The following is an 18,245-nucleotide window of genomic DNA, read 5'->3' as shown; positions in this document are numbered from 1 at the left end:
CTGAATCTCATTTTAAAGCAACAGAAGGTGATTAAAATGTTGCTTTCACTGAAAACAGTTGAAATCTAGATTTTAATCTGTCCGGGAAGCATTCCTAAGCAAGGGTACCAGATCAATGTTTTTGTATTTTCAGTGACAATTCAAGAAGCTTTTCAGGCATTCCTGTATTATCACAATGGCTAAAATGTACCGTGCAGCAACTGAATATCTTGAGGAAAATCCAGGAAAAGCATCCAGGATCTGGTAAGTTTTTAAAGAACTCCAATGTATGCAGTTATTTGCATAAGTGCATTCATGATAATATCAATGAAACTATATTTATTTTTATGATACAAAGACTGACTGAAATCATTTATCAAATACTCAGTTCATAATTCATTACACAATTATCATATACACCTTTTAATAATGAATATTTTTGATGCATTTGAATAAATCAAACTTCAAGCTCCTAACTCTTGCCCCATACTCATCATAGAAGTCATCTTGCGAAAGCATTCTTGCAATGTATTTGTTGAGTGAAAGGGACCAATATTTATCCTGTTGCTCCAGTTACATTTATAAATACAGGATCTTTACTCAATCTCTTCTTGACCCAATCATTTTCAGTTACCATTTTTAATAGAGATTAAACATCTCAATTCAATTTAAGTTGAACAGTATATTTTAATGTCTCATATTCTGCAGAAATTTGATTTAAAATAGGAAGTTAAGGACCACGTAAAGTGCAACACTAGTCAAACCAAAACAACTAATTTAATTGGCACGCTAATGCTTTAACACTGGAACGCAGTGTCTGCCACATGTACCACCTCCAAAATTCACTCCATTTATTTGCCTGTGCTATTCTGACGGCACTATCCAAAATATCATAGTCTCTCATTATATTTGAGTCTAATTCTTGGAATTTGCAAGCAAATAATGTTCTGGTTGCATCTTCAATTGAAAGCTAGAAGCAGTGTGAGGAAGCTCACTATTATCTTTACAAGGAACAGTCAAGATTAGAATCAATGAAGGCCAGCAGTGGTCAGAACTTGTAGATGAACTTTTTAAAATGTTGTGTTCTCCATTGCAGATGACCTCATTAATTTTTAGATGTAATGCAAAATTCCATTCTTAATTTTGTTGCCTTTAATCATACTGCCCAGTAACACTAACTTCTACTGTTATGAAATGCTTTGAGAAACTAGCCATGGTCAGAATTAACACGTGCTTAAGCAAAAATCTGGACCAGCTGCAATTTACTTATCGTCATAATCGCTCCACAGCAGATTCAATATTGCTGATTCTTCACTCAGCTCTGGATGACCTCGAAAAAAGCAATTCATACATACGGCTGCTCTTCACTGACTACAGCCCGGCCTTCAATACCATTATTCCCTCAGTGCTGGTCAAGGAGCTAAAAGCTCTAGGCCTCTGTACCCCCCCCCCCCTCCCCACCGCAACTGGATCCTTGCCTTTCTCATTGGAAGTCTATGGTCAATACGAATTGGAAACAACATCTCCTCCTCATTGATCATCAACACAGGTGCACACCAAGGATCCATGCTTAGCCCACTGCTCTACTCAATATACACACCATGACTGAGTGGCCAGTTGTGTTACTTGAGCTCTCAGCCTGTTGTCTCAGTCAACACGCTATACACAATTATTTGAAAACCCTCAATTTTTCTTTCCATGTGAACCTTTCTCAAGGCAATCTCTTGAAGCATAATTATGTTAAGAAAGCTAGAGAACTGGATATTTGTTTGAAAAGGAACTGCTGAGTTTCCAATGCTACCTACAAGTTTGCTGATGACATGACATTTATCGGCAGAATCACAAACGGCAACAAGGAAGCGCACATGAAGGAGATAGATCAGCTCGTTGAATGGTGTCATAACACAACCTTGCACTCAATGTCACCAAAACCAAGGAGATGATTGTGGACTTTAGGAGGAAGTCAGAGGGACACGACCCAGTCCTCATTGAGGGCTCAATAGTGGAGATGGTCAAGAACTTCAAATTCCTGGGTGTCAACATCTCCCGAGGATCAGCGGCTATACTTTGTGAGGTGTCTGAGGAGATTCGGGATGTTACTGAAGACTCTCATTAAGATCTACAGGTGTACTGTGGAGAGTATTCTGACTGGTTGCTTCACTACCTGATATGGAGGCGCAAATTCTCAGGACAAGAATAAACTCCAGAGGGTTGTTAATTCAGCTTGCGAGATTACAGGCACCAGACTTCACTCTATCAAGGACATCTACATGAGGCGGTGTCTTAAAAAAAGCAGTCTCTATTCTCAAAGACCTCACCACCCAGGCCATGCCCTCTTAACTCTGCTACCATTGGGGAAAAGGTACAGGAGCCTAAAGACAAGCACTCAACAGCACAAGGACAACTTCTTCCCCGCTGCCATCAAATTCCTGAATAATTAATGAACCAAAGATACTGCTGTGGCGGTACGCCATTAGGCAGGCGAACCAGCCCCACTTGTCATACAAGCGGCTGGGCAGCTGGCCAAAATGGTGCAGTCGGGGTTTCCTCCCAACCTCGGGACTGGGCTCAGAAGCCCGCTCTTCGCGACCCACGTGATGCCCCGGTGACGTCGGGGGCCCCCCAGCACGGTTCTCAGCCAGGCAGCCTGCAATAAATTAGTTTTGCTCACAACTCAATCTGTCTGGTTGTGCGATCCTTCAGTTAGCAGTGTAGCCGCCGCTACAATTGGTGACCCCGAAAGGTTCAAACGTCCTTGAACACCACATGAATGACCCTTCGATCAACGCTATAGTCATCAAGCTTTCTGACTTCTGGGTTCAGGAGCCAGTGACCTGGTTCAGCCACGCAGAGGCTCAGTTTCACCTCCGCCAGATTTAATCGGATTCAGCCAAGTTTTATCATGTGGTCGCCGCCCTGGACCAGGCCACTGCCAGACGAGTGCTGCACCTCGTTCAGCACCCACCCATGAAAGACAAGTATGGAACTATCAAGCAGGTGCTCACCAGCTCCCTCGGCCTCTCCAGGCGCCAGCGTGCCGCTCGGATGCTGTGCCTTGACACCTTGGGGGGACAGAACTCTAATCGAGTTGATGGACGAGATGCTCGCGCTCATTGTCGATCACCCCAACTGCCCACTCTTCAAGCGCATCTTCCTTGACCATCTGCCTGAAGACATCCGGCCGTTACTGTCCCAGGAAAGCTTCTTCGACCCTAGGAAGGTTGCTCAAAAGGCTCAGGAGCTATTGCTTGAACGATTCCCAGAGGGCTCAGCAGTCCAGCAGTTTATGAGTCATGGGCATGACCACGCCAAGCCTTCCTCTAGTGCTGTGGTGAAGCACAAAGAGCATAGCCAGAAGCAAGCCATCCACTTCAGGCCTCTGCTTCTTTCACCATCGCTGGAACAATCAGGCTGGCCGCTGTTAATGGCTCTGGCAGTTGGCCAAGAACGCAGACTTCTCAACCTGTGGGATTCAGTCAGCGGCTGACGCTTCCTCGTCGACAACGGAGCCCAGATCAATGTCATCTTGGCCACAGCCATCGAGTCCCGGAACCGGCCTCGAGGACCTCCCCTCCGTGCAGCCAATTCGACGGGCATCTGAACGTATGGAGACAAGATCGTCCACTTCGAGATCAGCCAGCTGAAGTTCTTGTGGAGGTTCACCATTTCGTCCTTCCCAACCGCCATCCTGGGTGTCGACTTCCTCTTTGCACACGGACTCCTGGTCGACATTCGAGGTAGGCGACTGGTAGATGCCCGTACCTTCCAATTTGTTTGCCTCAAAGCCTCCCGCACAGAGCAGTCGCAGATGGCCCCACGGTCAGCAGGCCAAAGGACGAGTTTCAGCGTATCCTGGACGAGTTCCTGTCCCTCTTCAAGCCGCAGTTCTCCGCCGCCTTACCACGCCATGAGATGTTTCATTACATCCCCACCCAAGGCCCGCCGGTCCATGCCAAGACACGCTGGCTCCCACCAGATAAGCTCCAGATAGCGAAGGAAGAATGATCCCTGCAGGAGCTAGGGATCATTCGACGCTCTGAGAGTCCGTGGGTCTCACCACTCCTCCTGGTCCCGAGAGTCTCCGGCGGCTGGTGCCCCTGTGGAGATTATTGACGGCTTAACGACGCGGCAGTACCTGACCGTTACCCAATCTCTCACATCCAGGACTTTATGGCCAACCTGCTTGGCGCGAGGGTGTTCTCCAAGGTTGACCTGGTGCATGGGTATCACCAAATCCCGGTGTACCCCGAGGATATACCCAAAACGGCCATCATCACCCCCTTCGGCTTGTTCGAGATCCTACGCATGCCGTTCGGGCTCAAGAGTGCCACCCAGACCTTCCAGTGCCTTATGGACACAGTGGGCAGGGATTTGAATTTCATATTCATTTACCTGGATGACATCCTTGTCGAGCACAACACAAGTCTCACCTGTGCACCCTCTTCTCCCGACTGGCTGACTTCAGCCTAACGATCAATCCAGCCAAATGCCAATTCGGGAAAGAGTCCATGCATTTCCTGGGCCATACCTGAGCAACACCTGCCGCTACGAAGATTGCTGCAGTCAGGGAGTTCCCACTCCCGGACAACCTCAAGGGGCTACAGGAGTTCACGGGTATGGTCAATTTCTATAATCGCTTCATTCCAGGCGCTGCGTGCATCACGACCAAAGACAAGACACTCGCCTGGACTCCAGAGGCCAGCAGGGCATTTGAAGTCATGAAAGATGCCCTCACGAAGGCTACCCTGCTCGTCCACCCACGCTCCGACCTGCATATGGCGCTTTCTGTCAATGCCTCTGCCACAGCCGTCGGCGCCATCCTGGAGCAGCAGGTGAATGGACAGTGGAAACCAATGGCATTCTTTAGCCGACTTCTTCGCCCACCAGAGCGCAAGTATAGCGCTTTCGATTGTGAATTGCTGGGCATGTACCTGGCAGTGCGTCATTTCTGCTATTTCTTGGTGGGGAGGCCTTTTACCATTTTTACAGACCACAAATCCCTCACTCAAGTGCTCGCTATGGCAAGAGATCCCTGGTCGGCCCGCCAACAGCGTCACCTCTTCCTCATGTCGGAGTTCACCTCCGACATTCGGCACAATGCAGGGAAAGACAATGTGGTCGCCAATGCACTCACGACGGGCCATTTGCGTGCTGACACCGGCCTCAACTTCGACCAGCTCGCCTGGAACCAGAAGTCCGACAAGAAGACACGGGCCTTCAGGACTGCCATCACGCACCTGCAGTTCCAGGACCTCCCGACTCCTCACGGTGAGGGCACCGTCATGTGCGATGTCTCCAAGGGGACCCCGCGACCAGTGGCTCCCCAGCAGTGGCGCAGGCAAGTCTTCCACCTTTCCCTCCCTTCCATCAGGTCCACGGTCCATATGGTGGCAGAACATTTCGTCTGGCATGGGCTTCAGAAGCAGATTGCGGACTGGGCCAGAACCTGCACCAATTCCCAGCTTTCCAAGGTACACAGGCACACCAGAGTGCCCGTACAAGATTTCGAACACATCCGGGAACTGTTCAGCCACATACATGTGGACATCGTCAGACCCTTACCAGTTTCCCAAGGTAACCGTTACCTTTTCACAATGATAGACTGCACCACTCGTTGCCCTGAGGCGATCCCGATGCCAGATGTCTCCACGGACTCCTGCTCCCGAGCACTTTTGAATGGTTTGGTTGCCCGGTTCGGTGTCCTGAACCACCTCAACAGTGATCAGGGCACCCAGTTCACCTCCGCGCTCTGGGTACAGCTCGTCAACAGGCTGGGATCGAGGTACATCACACTACGGCCTATTATCCACAGGCCAATGGGTTAATCGAGCGATTGCACCGACACCTTAAGTCGACACTTATGGCCCGCCTCACCGGCCCCAACTGGGTGTATGAGCTGCCTTGGGTGCTCCTAGGCATTCACTCGACACCTAAAGAAGATCGACAGGTGTAATCAGCTGAGCTGGTCTATGGTGCACCGCTAGCTCTACCTAGTTCATCAACACACCTCACAACCCCCAGCAGTCACCGCACGGTCTACTTCCCCACCTCCGGGCCCAGTTGGACTCCTTTACAGCCCCCACCTCCGCCCAGACACGGCACACAGGCATCTTACGTCCCCAGCGAGCTGTACTCCGCCCCATATGTTTTCATCAGGTGGGGCCCGTCCACAGCATCTCTACAAAGACCATACGAAGGGCCGTACAAAGTCGTCCAGCTTTCAGGATCCACTTTCACACTGGACATCGGTGGTAAGAGGGAACTGTTTTCAGTGGACAGATTAAAGCCAGCCCACCTCGACCCCACTGAGCCAGTAGTTGTGGCCCAACCCAAGAAGCGAGGCCGCCCGGCAAAAAAGGACATTGGCACCTGTTCTGTGGGGGGCTGCATGGTGGTACGCCATTAGGCAGGTGAACCGGCCCTGCTTGTCACGCACACGGCGGGGCAGCCGGCCAAAATGGCGCCATTGGGGGTTTCCTCCCGACCTGAGCACCGGGCTCAGAAGCCCGTGCTTGGAGACCCATGTGACGCCCCGGTGACGTCGGGGCCCCCCAGCGCGGTTCTCAGCCTGGTCCGGGCTGAGAGTATAAACCAGCCAGGCAGCCTGCAATAAATGAGTTTTGCTCACTGAACTCAACCCGTCTGGTTGTGCGATTCTTCAGTTAGCAGTGTAGCCGCCGCATCACTGCTTTACTTTTCATGCACTATTATTTTTATTTTTTTTATATAGTAATATTTTAAGATGGTTATAATATGAAGGTTTGCACTGTGACGCTACCACAAAACAACGAATTTCATGACTTGTTCATGACAAAAGATTCTGATTGTGATATAAATTTCATAATGTAACATCTGTTACATTTCTATAAATCCTCTCGAGATATTAAGCTGTAATTATTGTGGGCAAGGTTGGGAATGTTCGGTTGGATAAATGAAATAAATGCATTTTGGGTAAAAACACAGGATTCTGTTGACACCCTGGTTAAGTGAAAAAACACACAAATGCTGGAGAAACTCAGCAGGTCAAACAGTGCCTTTATGTAGCAAAAATGAAGGTACATCACCAAAGTTTCGGTGATGACTCAAGCCCAAAACATTGGTGATGTATCTTCACCTATTGTACATAAAGGCACTGTTTGACCTGCTGAGTTTCTCCAGTATTTGTGTGTTTTTTCAAATAATGTATTTCGATCAGTTCTCAATTCAACTGTTTAAACTGAGGTTGCAATTTTTCCCCCAACCCCCATGTGTAATATCTTGGATCCATGTTCAGGTTAAAGTAGGTTCTCATGATTAATGAGAGATGAGCTGGAGGTAATTTAAAAAAAAGTACCTGCACTACAACAGCAACTGCAATAAATATTTTGTCCACATGCATTTTTTTGCTTCATTCTCAAATTTGGAAGGTTAGCAATTGTGAAGGTATAATTTTGATGTACTTGGAAACGAGTAATGAAATATTGGAAGTGATTTTCTTACATATCGCTCAAAATTCTGCTTCATCTTTCTGGCCAGGAGGGGTTTTGAAAACATATTGCTAGCATTTTACTGCACATTCATGTCTGCCTTTTTGAAAGTAAAGCAATTGAATATTTTAAGAAAGTTTTGTTTAACAAACATGTATCATATTTTGGTTTAGCAGATAACCCCTCCAATGCCAGTCCAGAAGGAATTGAAGCCCCTGAGGGATTTCAACCTGACGTAAACCCAAAGTATGCATTTAAGCACTACACAATTTATTTTGCGCTCTTTGTAGAAGACTTGTTCAAAGCACAATAGAGGTATATCCCGCTTTACAAATACTCGAATCATGAAAATTTGCTTTTACAAAGAAAGCCATGTTTGCTTTTACAAAAGGATTTGAATGGGTTTTTGCTTTTAGAAACTAGCCTCCAATAGCAGTTTCAGCTTACGAAAGGTTTCATAAGAACGCTCTAGTTTCGTAAAGCGGGGTATACCCATATACTGTTTTTAAAAATGAAATTGTAAAATGAAACATTCACAATATTTATTGGAAATTGTAGTTTTCTCAATTGTACAGTAAAACTCTTGGTATCCAGATGCAAGCAACCAGCAGCCTCAAGCAACTGGCCAAAAATCAAGGAAAATAAATTTTAAAAATTAAAAGAAATAAAATATTAGGTAAAAACTATGTAAGTTTAAAATTGTAAAAGTAAATGTTCTGTGAAGTAGCGAATAAATCCTTTGTGAAGATAAGAGCAAATATCCAGTGGAGTACCTTGGTCATGCTTTTCTTGTTGCAGCTGTTTGAATAAAGTTGTCTTGGCGTCGCTCAGAATGAAGATCTGGCTGATGCCTCTCGCCTTTGGGGTGACTCTTTTAAAGTTTCTCCTTATCTGCTAAGGAAGAGACACTCCGGTCAGAGGCTTTATCTGGAAACTTGTTGGGGTAGGGGTGGGTTAATTATCTATAATGTTACTGTTCATCTTTCGGGCAGCTCCATGGAGGGAACCTGCAGATGCAGCGACGGTTAAATGTTTTCAAAGAATGTTACTGAAAATGAAGTAAAATACTTTAAGTTCATATATCCATGCAAGTGTAGTTTGTTCAGTGTAAGTACGCTACAGTATTTTTGTCTTTTGAACTGTTTATTCTTAATGCAGGTGTGTTAGATATTGTAAGAGTAAGTCTTTAAACAACAGGAAAATATGCTTATCCGACATCTGCAAATCTCCACAGGTCTGGATACCAGGGGTTTTACGTATCATGTTTATTGACCACTCATTTTCAGTTGTCAATTATTGTATGCATAGGTGTATATTTGAATTGCCGATTAATTACAATGTAGGTGAATGCAAGCTCAAAAAGTCCCATTTCAAGCGAGAATCTGTTAGTATCCCTTTGACACAAAGATAAAGGTACTAGATATTTGATTGCTGAGGAGATGTATACATTATGTGCAGGTTACTTGGATTAGAAAAAAAATCATTTCTTCCAACTAATGTAGTGCTATTTAAGTTTAGTGCTGTGTTAAAATTCATGTCTAGTTTTAACTCCTTTTTCCATTTTTTTAACGTTTCAGATTAATAAACAAGAATGGGTCAAAGAGATTGGGATTGCATTAATAGTTAACAGATACAAATACAGACATTGAGCGACATATGTAAACTGAGCATCCCAATCTCTTAAGGCCAAACATGAAAAGGATCAAATTTTATTACAAAAATATCCCCCAAACTAAGAAACAAAACAAAAGCTGGGCTACCATGTTTCAGCGGTTATTTTGTGTCTGCTCCTCTACACTGACACAAAAAAATTTAAAAGGGTTTGGAAAGGATCAAATTACATCATATGAAAATGTTGCATAAATGCCCTCCATGTTTTTTCAAACTTAACTCCTTGCTCGTTGTTTCTTTATATGATCTGTAATTTGTGGTAATTGGTTAATGCATATTTGTTATTCAGATAAATTATTTCTTGCAATTGTGCTTTATATTTTTGTCAGGAATCCTTATTCAGATAGCATCAAAGAGATGCTTACAACTTTGGCTACAGCTACATACAAAGTGGGGCTGAAGGTTCATTCTAATGATCAGGACCCACGCATCCCTATAATGTGCTGGGGAAGCTGCGCATACACAATTCAAGCAACAGGTTAGTTATGGAATGTTTATTTAAATGCCATTTTTGTGTGAACTGAAGTAAAATTATTTTGAAAATGTGTTCAAGCAGAAAATACTGAAAATGAACAGCCAGGTAGGCAAGATCTTTTGAGGAATAAAAAACACTTGTTATTTCATCAGAACTAGTAAGGATTAAGTTTCATGAAAAGAGAGGAGGGTGGAAAGAAGAAAAAGCAGTCTGCAGTCAGGTACAAATCAGAAAATACTTTTTAAAATATTGAGTTTGATGAATGAATTATGTGGTGATCTTAAAAACATGGTTGAATTTTATTTCATTGTTAAAAATAATAGCTTGTGCATTATATAGACATCTGATATTTACATTTTCAAGACCACACATATAAATTCTTCCATATTTTACCAGAGCGTTTCCTGACAGATGAAGAAAAGCCACTGTTTGGTCATCTGCCATGTCGGCAGGTAAGAATTATAAAAATGTCTGAACTTTGTTCATGATGAGAAAGTAAATCTAGATCTGAAAAAAAGTATTTGAAAAGCTAAAATCTAAATGCCAGAAACAGAAAATGCTGGAAAATTTCAGCAGTTTATGCAACATCTGTGGGAAAACAATCAACTTTGGTAGGACTTTGGTAGTCCTGAGTATTTTTGCCTTTTATTTTCATAATTTTTTTTATGGAACTGGTATATTCAGATTGAGATTGCAGTTGAGTTGATAGTACTTTCTTTTTAAAAAAATCTTTTACTAGCAATAGGAACTGAAGTTGAAAGCTCACTGTTGCATGACTCAGATGTAATTTAGCCAAAGAGAATTTAGATGCATGTTGGAGGAAGGTGTCAGGAAGTTGTCAGAATTTAAGAGCATTTAGAGTGGCTTCGTGAAAATGGTTCCAGGACTTGAGGATGTTGAAAAGAAAAGCCATTCTGGGTTTATTTGGAATAGAGGAGATTGATTTGAGGTAATGAAAATCTGCATAGAAAGTACTCATTTCACTTGGCAGAGAGGCTGACAATTTGCATAAATAAATTTTCAGCCACACGATACTGGGTGTCACAAAGGCAATTCTGAAAGGGTGATAGATGCAAAACAAATGTTTAATTTAATGAATAAGCTGTTTATCTGCTGTAACCTCCAAGGCTATTTATTGACAGATAGCAAGGAAGTGGAATCAAGGTGGATTTGGTGGCATGAATAAAACAGGCATGTGAATAGACATGTGTCATAAATGACAATGTGTATGAAAGAGTCTAAAAAAATCCAAATTATTTAATTCCTGAATCATATTTGTACTTGTTATAACTAGCCGTGCTTTTATTGTAGGATGACTGTCTGAAGGCATTAACACAATTTGCTGCATCACATTGGACTGTTAGTTTACTGTCTGTGGTTCAACAACACTTTGCTCGTCTGTTAGCAGGTTTGTAAATTATGACTGTTGAGCACTTAATTATAAATAAATATCTATAATTATAACTGGAGAGATTCTTATTAAAGAAAAGCAAAAATCTGCAGATGTTGGAAATGTGAAATTAAAAAAAATTAAGTATTAGAGATGTTCAGCCTGTCAGGATCTTTTTCTCTCCCATAGAACCATGGAACAATACAGCACAGAAACAGGCCTCTTGGCCCTTCTAGTCTGCAAAACCATGTTTTTTACCTAGTCCCACTGACTTGCATAGCCCTCCATACCTCTCCCTTCCATGTATCTGTCCAAATTTTTCTTAAATGTTAAAATTGAGCCCATGTTCAACACCTCACTGGGCAACTTGTTACACACTCTCACCATTCTCTGTGTGAAGACATTCCCCCTAAACTTTTCCCCTTTCACCTTTAACCCATGTCCTCTGGTTTGTATCTCACCTGCCCTCAGTGGAAAAAGCCTATCTACATTTACTCTGCTTGCAATACTCCAAATTTGGCCTCACCAATGTCTTATACAACATTACCATAAAATCCCAGCTCCTATACTTAATACTTTGATTTATCAAGGCCAATATGCCAAAGGCTCCCTTTAGAACCCTATTCACCCGTGACACGACACCACTTTTGGGGAATTATGTATCTGTATTCTCAGGTCCAACGCAGTGTGTATGCTTTTCACTATGTATGCCTTTCTGGTTTGTCCTTCCAAAATGCAACACCTCACACTTATCTGCATTAAATTCCATCTGCCATTTTTCAGCCCATTTTACCAGCTGGTCTAGAACTCTCTGCAAGCTTTGAAAATCTTCTTCGCTGTCCACAATGCCTCTGATCTTAGTGTCATCTGCAAACTTGCGGATCCAATTTACTACATTATCATCCACATCATTGATATAGATGACAAACAGCATTGGTATCAGCACTGAACCCTGAGGCACACCACAGGCCTCCAGTCTGATGAGTAATCATCCACCACTAAAGCTACTCTCAGGCTTCTCTCTTCCAACCTTTGTTGAATCCAGTTCACCAGGAACATATAGTGTCTATAATGCAATCCCATGAGTGTGGTCATAGCTTTCTCCTTCCGCAGCTCCACCCATATAACCTCAGTAGACGAGCCTTCTGGTCTGTCCTGTCTGAGCACAGCTGTGATCATTTCCTTGGTGAGCAATGCCACTCCTTCCCCTTTCCTCCCCCGTTCCTCCACCAACCCCCCACACCTTAGTTCTATTGTATCTAACTATTTCAGGTTGATGACTAGTTAATGGGTTTTTTTATTTGAAATGCAGAGAGGTGCAATAGATAAAGAACAAAAATTTCTGCCAAAAGGTGGAAATCTCTGTTGCAAATCACAGTACTACATGTGCTGGAAATTTGTAACATTAAGCAGAAAATGCTGGATACACTTAGCAGGTCAGGCAGTAGCTGTGGAAAGAGGAACTGTTAATATTGTAGGACCTCCAAAACATCATTGTTATCACAATATCTGTAGGAATGGAAACAAAGGGCAATAAACGAGGTAATTTACCAGAAAAATTTATGAGACACAAAGCAAAGATACTGAAACTACTTTGCAGATCAAATAGAATTGGAAAGAGAGAAAATTTGAGTTAATGTCGCGCAGCTAGATGGTTTACACAGCTGATGGGACTAACAAAAAGTGGGAAAGCTGGTTATCTGAAATTGTTGAATGTAATTGAACAATATCAATAAACTCATCCAGTAGTCATATGTGTAAGTTATTTCTGAATTTATGAATGACTCAAAACTTTGTAACAAGATCTAAACAGGCTGATTTTGTGGCTGGCACATTGGAAATGAAGTTTAATGTAGAGGAATATAAGGTAAAACACTTTATTCAGAAATGTATTTTGAGATGAAATTTGGAAGAGTGGATACTTTTCCAAAGGCAGTTGGTGCAAGCCATTTGGACACAAACCATTTGAAAGTAGAAGGGCAGATTGAGGAAATAGTGAAAAGACATACATCTGGGTTTAATCAATAGAAGGTATAGAATGTAAAAAATGTGGAAGCTTTGTTGAATATTGATGTGGCTTAAGCTGGTATAATATGTTCAGTTGTGGTCACAACATTATAGGAGGGATGTGAGGTCATTAGAGAAGGTCCAGAGAAGATTCCTTTGGATGGTTCTTTAGAATGGGGATTACAGCTACAGGGAAGCTGAGGAAAGATTTAAATGAGTGTATAAAATTATGTCTGAACAGATAGTGTGAGGCCATTCCATTTGGTAGAGTTATTAAGGTCTACAGGCCACAAGTATGAAATAAACAGAAGGGAGTTAAAAGTGATGTGAAGAAAGCTTTATTACCCAGTATGTGCATGGAATCTGGAATGGCTTGCCTGATGATGAAGTGAAGGCAGGTCCTATTGTGGTCTTCAAGAGGGAATGGATAAAAATGTGGGGGGGAAGCCAGGATAAACGATACTTTCTCAGCAAAAATGTGATATAAAATATCATATATTTTCTCCTCTTCACAGTTTTGCTATCTGATGATGATAAGACACAGCATCCTCCATCTATTCTTGATGTTGACATGTTCCATTTATTGGTAGGTGATCAAATCTATTTTATTTGAACATTTTCTTATTTTGTTTGTTCAGTGAAAGAAGGTTTGATAAATGAAGAATATTGAATTGCAAGTTTTATTAATACTTGTAGCGCCGGTGTTACAAGATCAAACCAGCAACCACAAAGAAGGCATATCACACAGGGGTAAAGATAAACAATTACTTTATTATCAAAAATTCACCTTCAAACTTTAATTCAAAATTCCCCCGTTTATAACAATGCCCACTGGTTACTATGCAAATTCTTATAACAGTGTAAAACTAATAAATTCCCCGGCCTAAACATAACATATGTAATTAAAGTCTGTTATATTTCCAACCAGCCCACAGAAAAACTTAGACACAAAACACACAAGACTCACAAAACTTTGATCTCAACCGAAGCAAAGATCATAAACAAAATTCAGTTTGTTTGGTAAACTGAAGCTAAAAGATCTTTGTGAGAGAGAGAGAGAGAGAGAGAGCACAAAATTCAAAGTTGTCTTGTGTTTCTTGCAGAGAGAGGAACAACTGGCTTGGGTCCGGATCCTTCTGGCTGCCTTCGGAATGTTCATCCTTTTTGAAATCCCAACATTCTAAACTGCCCTCCAGACCATGACTCATGCTCTGGGCCTTCTTCCACTCCACAGCACCACCCAGTGGTGGTTTATCGTCCAAGTCCAGACATTTTTAGATCATTTTCTGCACATGGTCAGTCTGTCTCCCACTCTCTCGGCAGTCCACCTTCACCTTGGCTCTTAAAGGCAAACTGTCACTTTTTAAAATAAAACCACACAACACATAGGTCAATACGCAACACAGAACTCTGAAACACTGGCAATTTCATGTTCTTTCAGATCCTCCAAGAGAATCTGTAGGTAAAGTTGATAAACTGAAAATTGAGAGGAATTACATTTCAAAGGACTTGTTTAACTTAAAAATAAATGTCACTTTAACTTGTAACATCCGCTTCCGAAAAAAAGTTTTCATCAGAATCAGGCTTTATTGTCATGAATAAGTCATGAAATCCAGTGTTTTGCAGAAGCATTATAGATCAAAGATGCATAGTATAAACATCTTACGACAATACTATATATAAAAAAATAATAACAATAAGAGTGCATGAGAAGTAAGGCAGTGTCTTTGGTTCATTGATTATTCAGGAATCTGATGGCAGCGGGGAAGAAGCTGTCCTTGTGTTGTTGAGTGCTCGTCTTTAGGCTCCTGTACCTTTTCCCCAATGGCAACAGAGTGAAGAGGACATGACCTGAGTGGTGGGGATCTTTGAGGATAAAGGCTGCTTTTTTAAGACACTTCCTCATGTAGATGACCTCGATGGAGTGAAGTCTGGTGTCTCTGATATCACAGGCCGAGCTAACAACCTTCTGGTTTATTCTTGTCCTGAGAGTCGGCGCCTCCAACCAGCCAGAATGCTCTCCACTGTACATCTGTAGAAGTTTACAAGAGCCTTCGGTGACACACCAAATCTCCTCAGACACCTCACAAAGTATAGTCGCTAGCACGCCTTCTTTGTGATGCATCTCCTGGACAGATCCTCGGAGATGTGGACACCCAGGAATTTGAAGTTCTTGACCCTCTCCACTACTGAGCCCTCGATGAGGACTAGGTCATGTTCTCCTGACTTCCTTCTGAAGTCCACAATCATCTCCTTGATTTTGCTGATGTTGAGTGCAAGGTTATTGTTACACCATTCAACGATCTGATCTATTTCCCTCCATGCGCTTCTCATTGTTGTTTGGGATTCTGCCAACAACTATGGTGTAATTGGCAAACATATAGATGGCATTGGAATTGTGCCTGGCCACACAGTCATGGGTGTATAACAAGTAGTAGAGCAGTGGGCTAAGCACGCATCCTTGGGGTGCACCTGTACTGATATCAGGGAGGAGGAGACATTGTTTCCAATTTGTACTGACTGTGGGCTTCCAATGAGAAAGTCAAGGATCCAGTTGCAGAGATGGATACAGAAACCTAGAGTTTCTAGCTTCTTGACCAGCACTGAAGGATTAATAGTATTGAAGGCCGAGCTGCTGTCTTTGAATTGCTGTTTTCGAGGTGATCCAGAGCTGAGTGGTGATCCAGTGATATTGCATCTGCCATGAAGCAATGGTAATGATAGGCAAATTGCAGTGGGTCCAGATCTTTGCTTAGGTACTTTTTAATTTTGGCCATGACCAGCCTCTCAAAGCATTTCATCACAGTAGAAGTTAGTGCTACTAGGCGGTAGTTGTTGAGGCGGCTCACTCTGCTCTTCTTGGGCACTGGGATGATTGATGCCCTTTTGAAGCAGGTGGGAACCTCTGACTGCACCAATGAGAGGTTGAAAATGTCCTTGACACTCCAGAAAGTTGGTTGACACAGATTTTCACTACCCTACCAGGTACGCTGTCAGGGCCTGACGCATTGCAAGGGTTCACCCTCTTGAATGATGTTCTAATATTGCCCACAAAGACAAATATCACCTTTTCTGGGATTCTAGAAAGCATTGTTTGGTGGTTCTTCTCAAAGCGGATAGAGACAGCTCATCAGGTAGTGAAGCATCACAGCCATCTATCATGTTTTGAATTATGATGTGAATTCAGAAGAATATTTCAGACTATGGAAGAATATCACTGTAATGGTGATGTATTTAAAATCATATCTGACATTATAAACAGCAGACATTTTGTCCACCCACAAAGTAGAATTCCTGAGATAAAAAATCCAATCTACCCCTCCTCCATCAGACTCCTCAACAACAAACTCAATCAGGGACTAATTTAAGGATTCTTACTTGTGCACTTTATTGATTTTCTTTGCTCTCCCTCTACAGCACAGTCCGTTTATTTACCTTCATTTTCTATTTACATGTTCACAGTGTGCAGTTTATTTTTTGCACTACCAATTAGTGGTAATTCTAAAAGGAATATCAGGGTTGTATGTGATGTCATGTATGTACTCTGACAAATCTGAAATCAATTTTCCACTTGTTTACTTGTTCAGGGTATGTCCTGCTTTTTCCCTGTTATTCTACTGCTGATCCAGTGAAGTGAATTTTCTGCTTGTGTGATTACCTTTTTATTCATGTATATGTTTAAAATGATATTAGATATGAGAGAGAACTCTTGACCAAGTTTCAATTGAATAATGTGGATCAACTTGTTTTTAATCACTTTTATGACTCTTCTCAAGCTTTGAAATTTTTACTTAAATGGCAAATTCAATTAATGATTCACATTCAATATTTGTCTAATATATCGTATTTCTGTATTGGTTAAATTTCTATCTCCAATTTTTGTTCAAATATTAAATGAAGCATTTCCATTGTTTTTGTAAGCACCCTATCAAAGTGGTATTTCTTTTATTTTTCTGACAGGTGAGTTTGGTGCTTTCATTCCCAGCTGTACACTGTCATGACTTCACAGGAGTCCGCTTAGCTGTTGGTGTCCTTCACCTTTTTCATTTGGTTACCATGGCGCATATTGTACAGATTCTGCTTACATCTTCAACAGGTATTTATGAAATATTGTAACTTTTAACAAGAATGAATAACACTGGGAAAGTCCACATGAGAGTTAAATATAACCATGGAGCATAATAACAGTATTACATATTTCTGGGAGAGAGAGGTCTAACTTAAGAAATGATTTGCATTGTTTGTAGTAGTGAAATATAAATCACGCTTAAATTATGGTTTTAACTCCAATTATTTACTGCCTCAGAGGAAAATAATATGGACCAAGAAAGTACTGATGGAATTGAAGAAGCTGCTGCCTTCACTTTATATGAAAAACTCAGGCAATACTCAGGAAGGTAAGATGCAATTCAAGCAATAATTTTCAGTTTAATGATAGCTGGGAAATCTACAATTTGAAATAGATAGGGAAATATTGGAAAATTATTGCAAGGGATCTCCACTCATGATTGTCAACCCTTTCATATTTCTTAATTTTCTCTATTTTTTTAACTTTGCATCCATGATATGTTCTTAGGTTCCTGATAATCAAGAGAACCATTACAAATTCCACCAGGGTAGTTTTAAGGATGTGTGTTTAATTTTAAAAATGTTTTTTAAAAATCAAATCTCAGTATTGAAAGTGATCTTGACCTTGTTGAACACCCGGCAGATGTATTGATATCCAGTATAGAAAACTGCCATCCTTTTTGGTTGGTCTAAAACTAGTATTAATCACAACCAATTTAGCCCTTTTTTTAACTGACCAGCAGCAATCCACTCAATTTCATGGAATGGTTTTGAAAACGTTCATACTTTAATAAAGTTCTCAGGCCTGAAATGTTGGTTATGCTTTACTTATAAATGCTGCGTGGTCTGCTGAGTTTCTCCAACACATTTGTGCATGGCACTTGAACCTCGCATCTACAAATTTAAACTTTAATATCGCATTATAACTTGAAATGCCATGGACCAGTAATACCCTCAGTCTTCCTCAATGAGAAATGTTTAAGAGCGGGTCAAAACAATGCCATTGAAGCATAATTAAACATAGAATTTTTCAGTTTCAGGTAATTTTGACCTCAGTTGTTTCCCCCCCCCACCCCCACATTTTTTGTCGTCATTCTTGCCACATCCCAGGCTGGACTTGGCATTGGCCAGTCATTTCAATTCCATGTCTGGTACCCACACCAACATGTCTGTCCATGGTCTCTTGCAC

General features: G+C 41.9%; 1 protein-coding gene across 5 annotated transcripts in view; it reads left to right on the top strand.

Moving 5' to 3' along the window:
• Positions 1-18,245, top strand: part of ubr2 (ubiquitin protein ligase E3 component n-recognin 2) — a 177,991-nt gene that overhangs the window by 141,505 nt on the left and 18,241 nt on the right. For 4 of the 5 annotated variants that reach the window (XM_069931156.1, XM_069931158.1, XM_069931155.1 and 1 more), the window contains exons 33-40: positions 134-243; positions 7,619-7,691; positions 9,446-9,594; positions 9,988-10,043; positions 10,903-10,999; positions 13,504-13,574; positions 16,949-17,084; positions 17,295-17,385. In XM_069931156.1, the coding sequence (XP_069787257.1) occupies positions 134-243; positions 7,619-7,691; positions 9,446-9,594; positions 9,988-10,043; positions 10,903-10,999; positions 13,504-13,574; positions 16,949-17,084; positions 17,295-17,385 (783 nt within the window). The remainder of the gene's footprint in view (positions 1-133; positions 244-7,618; positions 7,692-9,445; positions 9,595-9,987; positions 10,044-10,902; positions 11,000-13,503; positions 13,575-16,948; positions 17,085-17,294; positions 17,386-18,245) is intronic. The other variant, XM_069931157.1, reaches the window with a different exon arrangement.

The sequence above is a fragment of the Narcine bancroftii genome, chromosome 4, assembly GCF_036971445.1.
Source record: "Narcine bancroftii isolate sNarBan1 chromosome 4, sNarBan1.hap1, whole genome shotgun sequence".
In the NCBI taxonomy this organism is placed as follows: domain Eukaryota; kingdom Metazoa; phylum Chordata; class Chondrichthyes; order Torpediniformes; family Narcinidae; genus Narcine; species Narcine bancroftii.
Note: the sequence above shows the minus strand (reverse complement) of the source record. Positions and strands in the feature narration are given on the sequence as shown.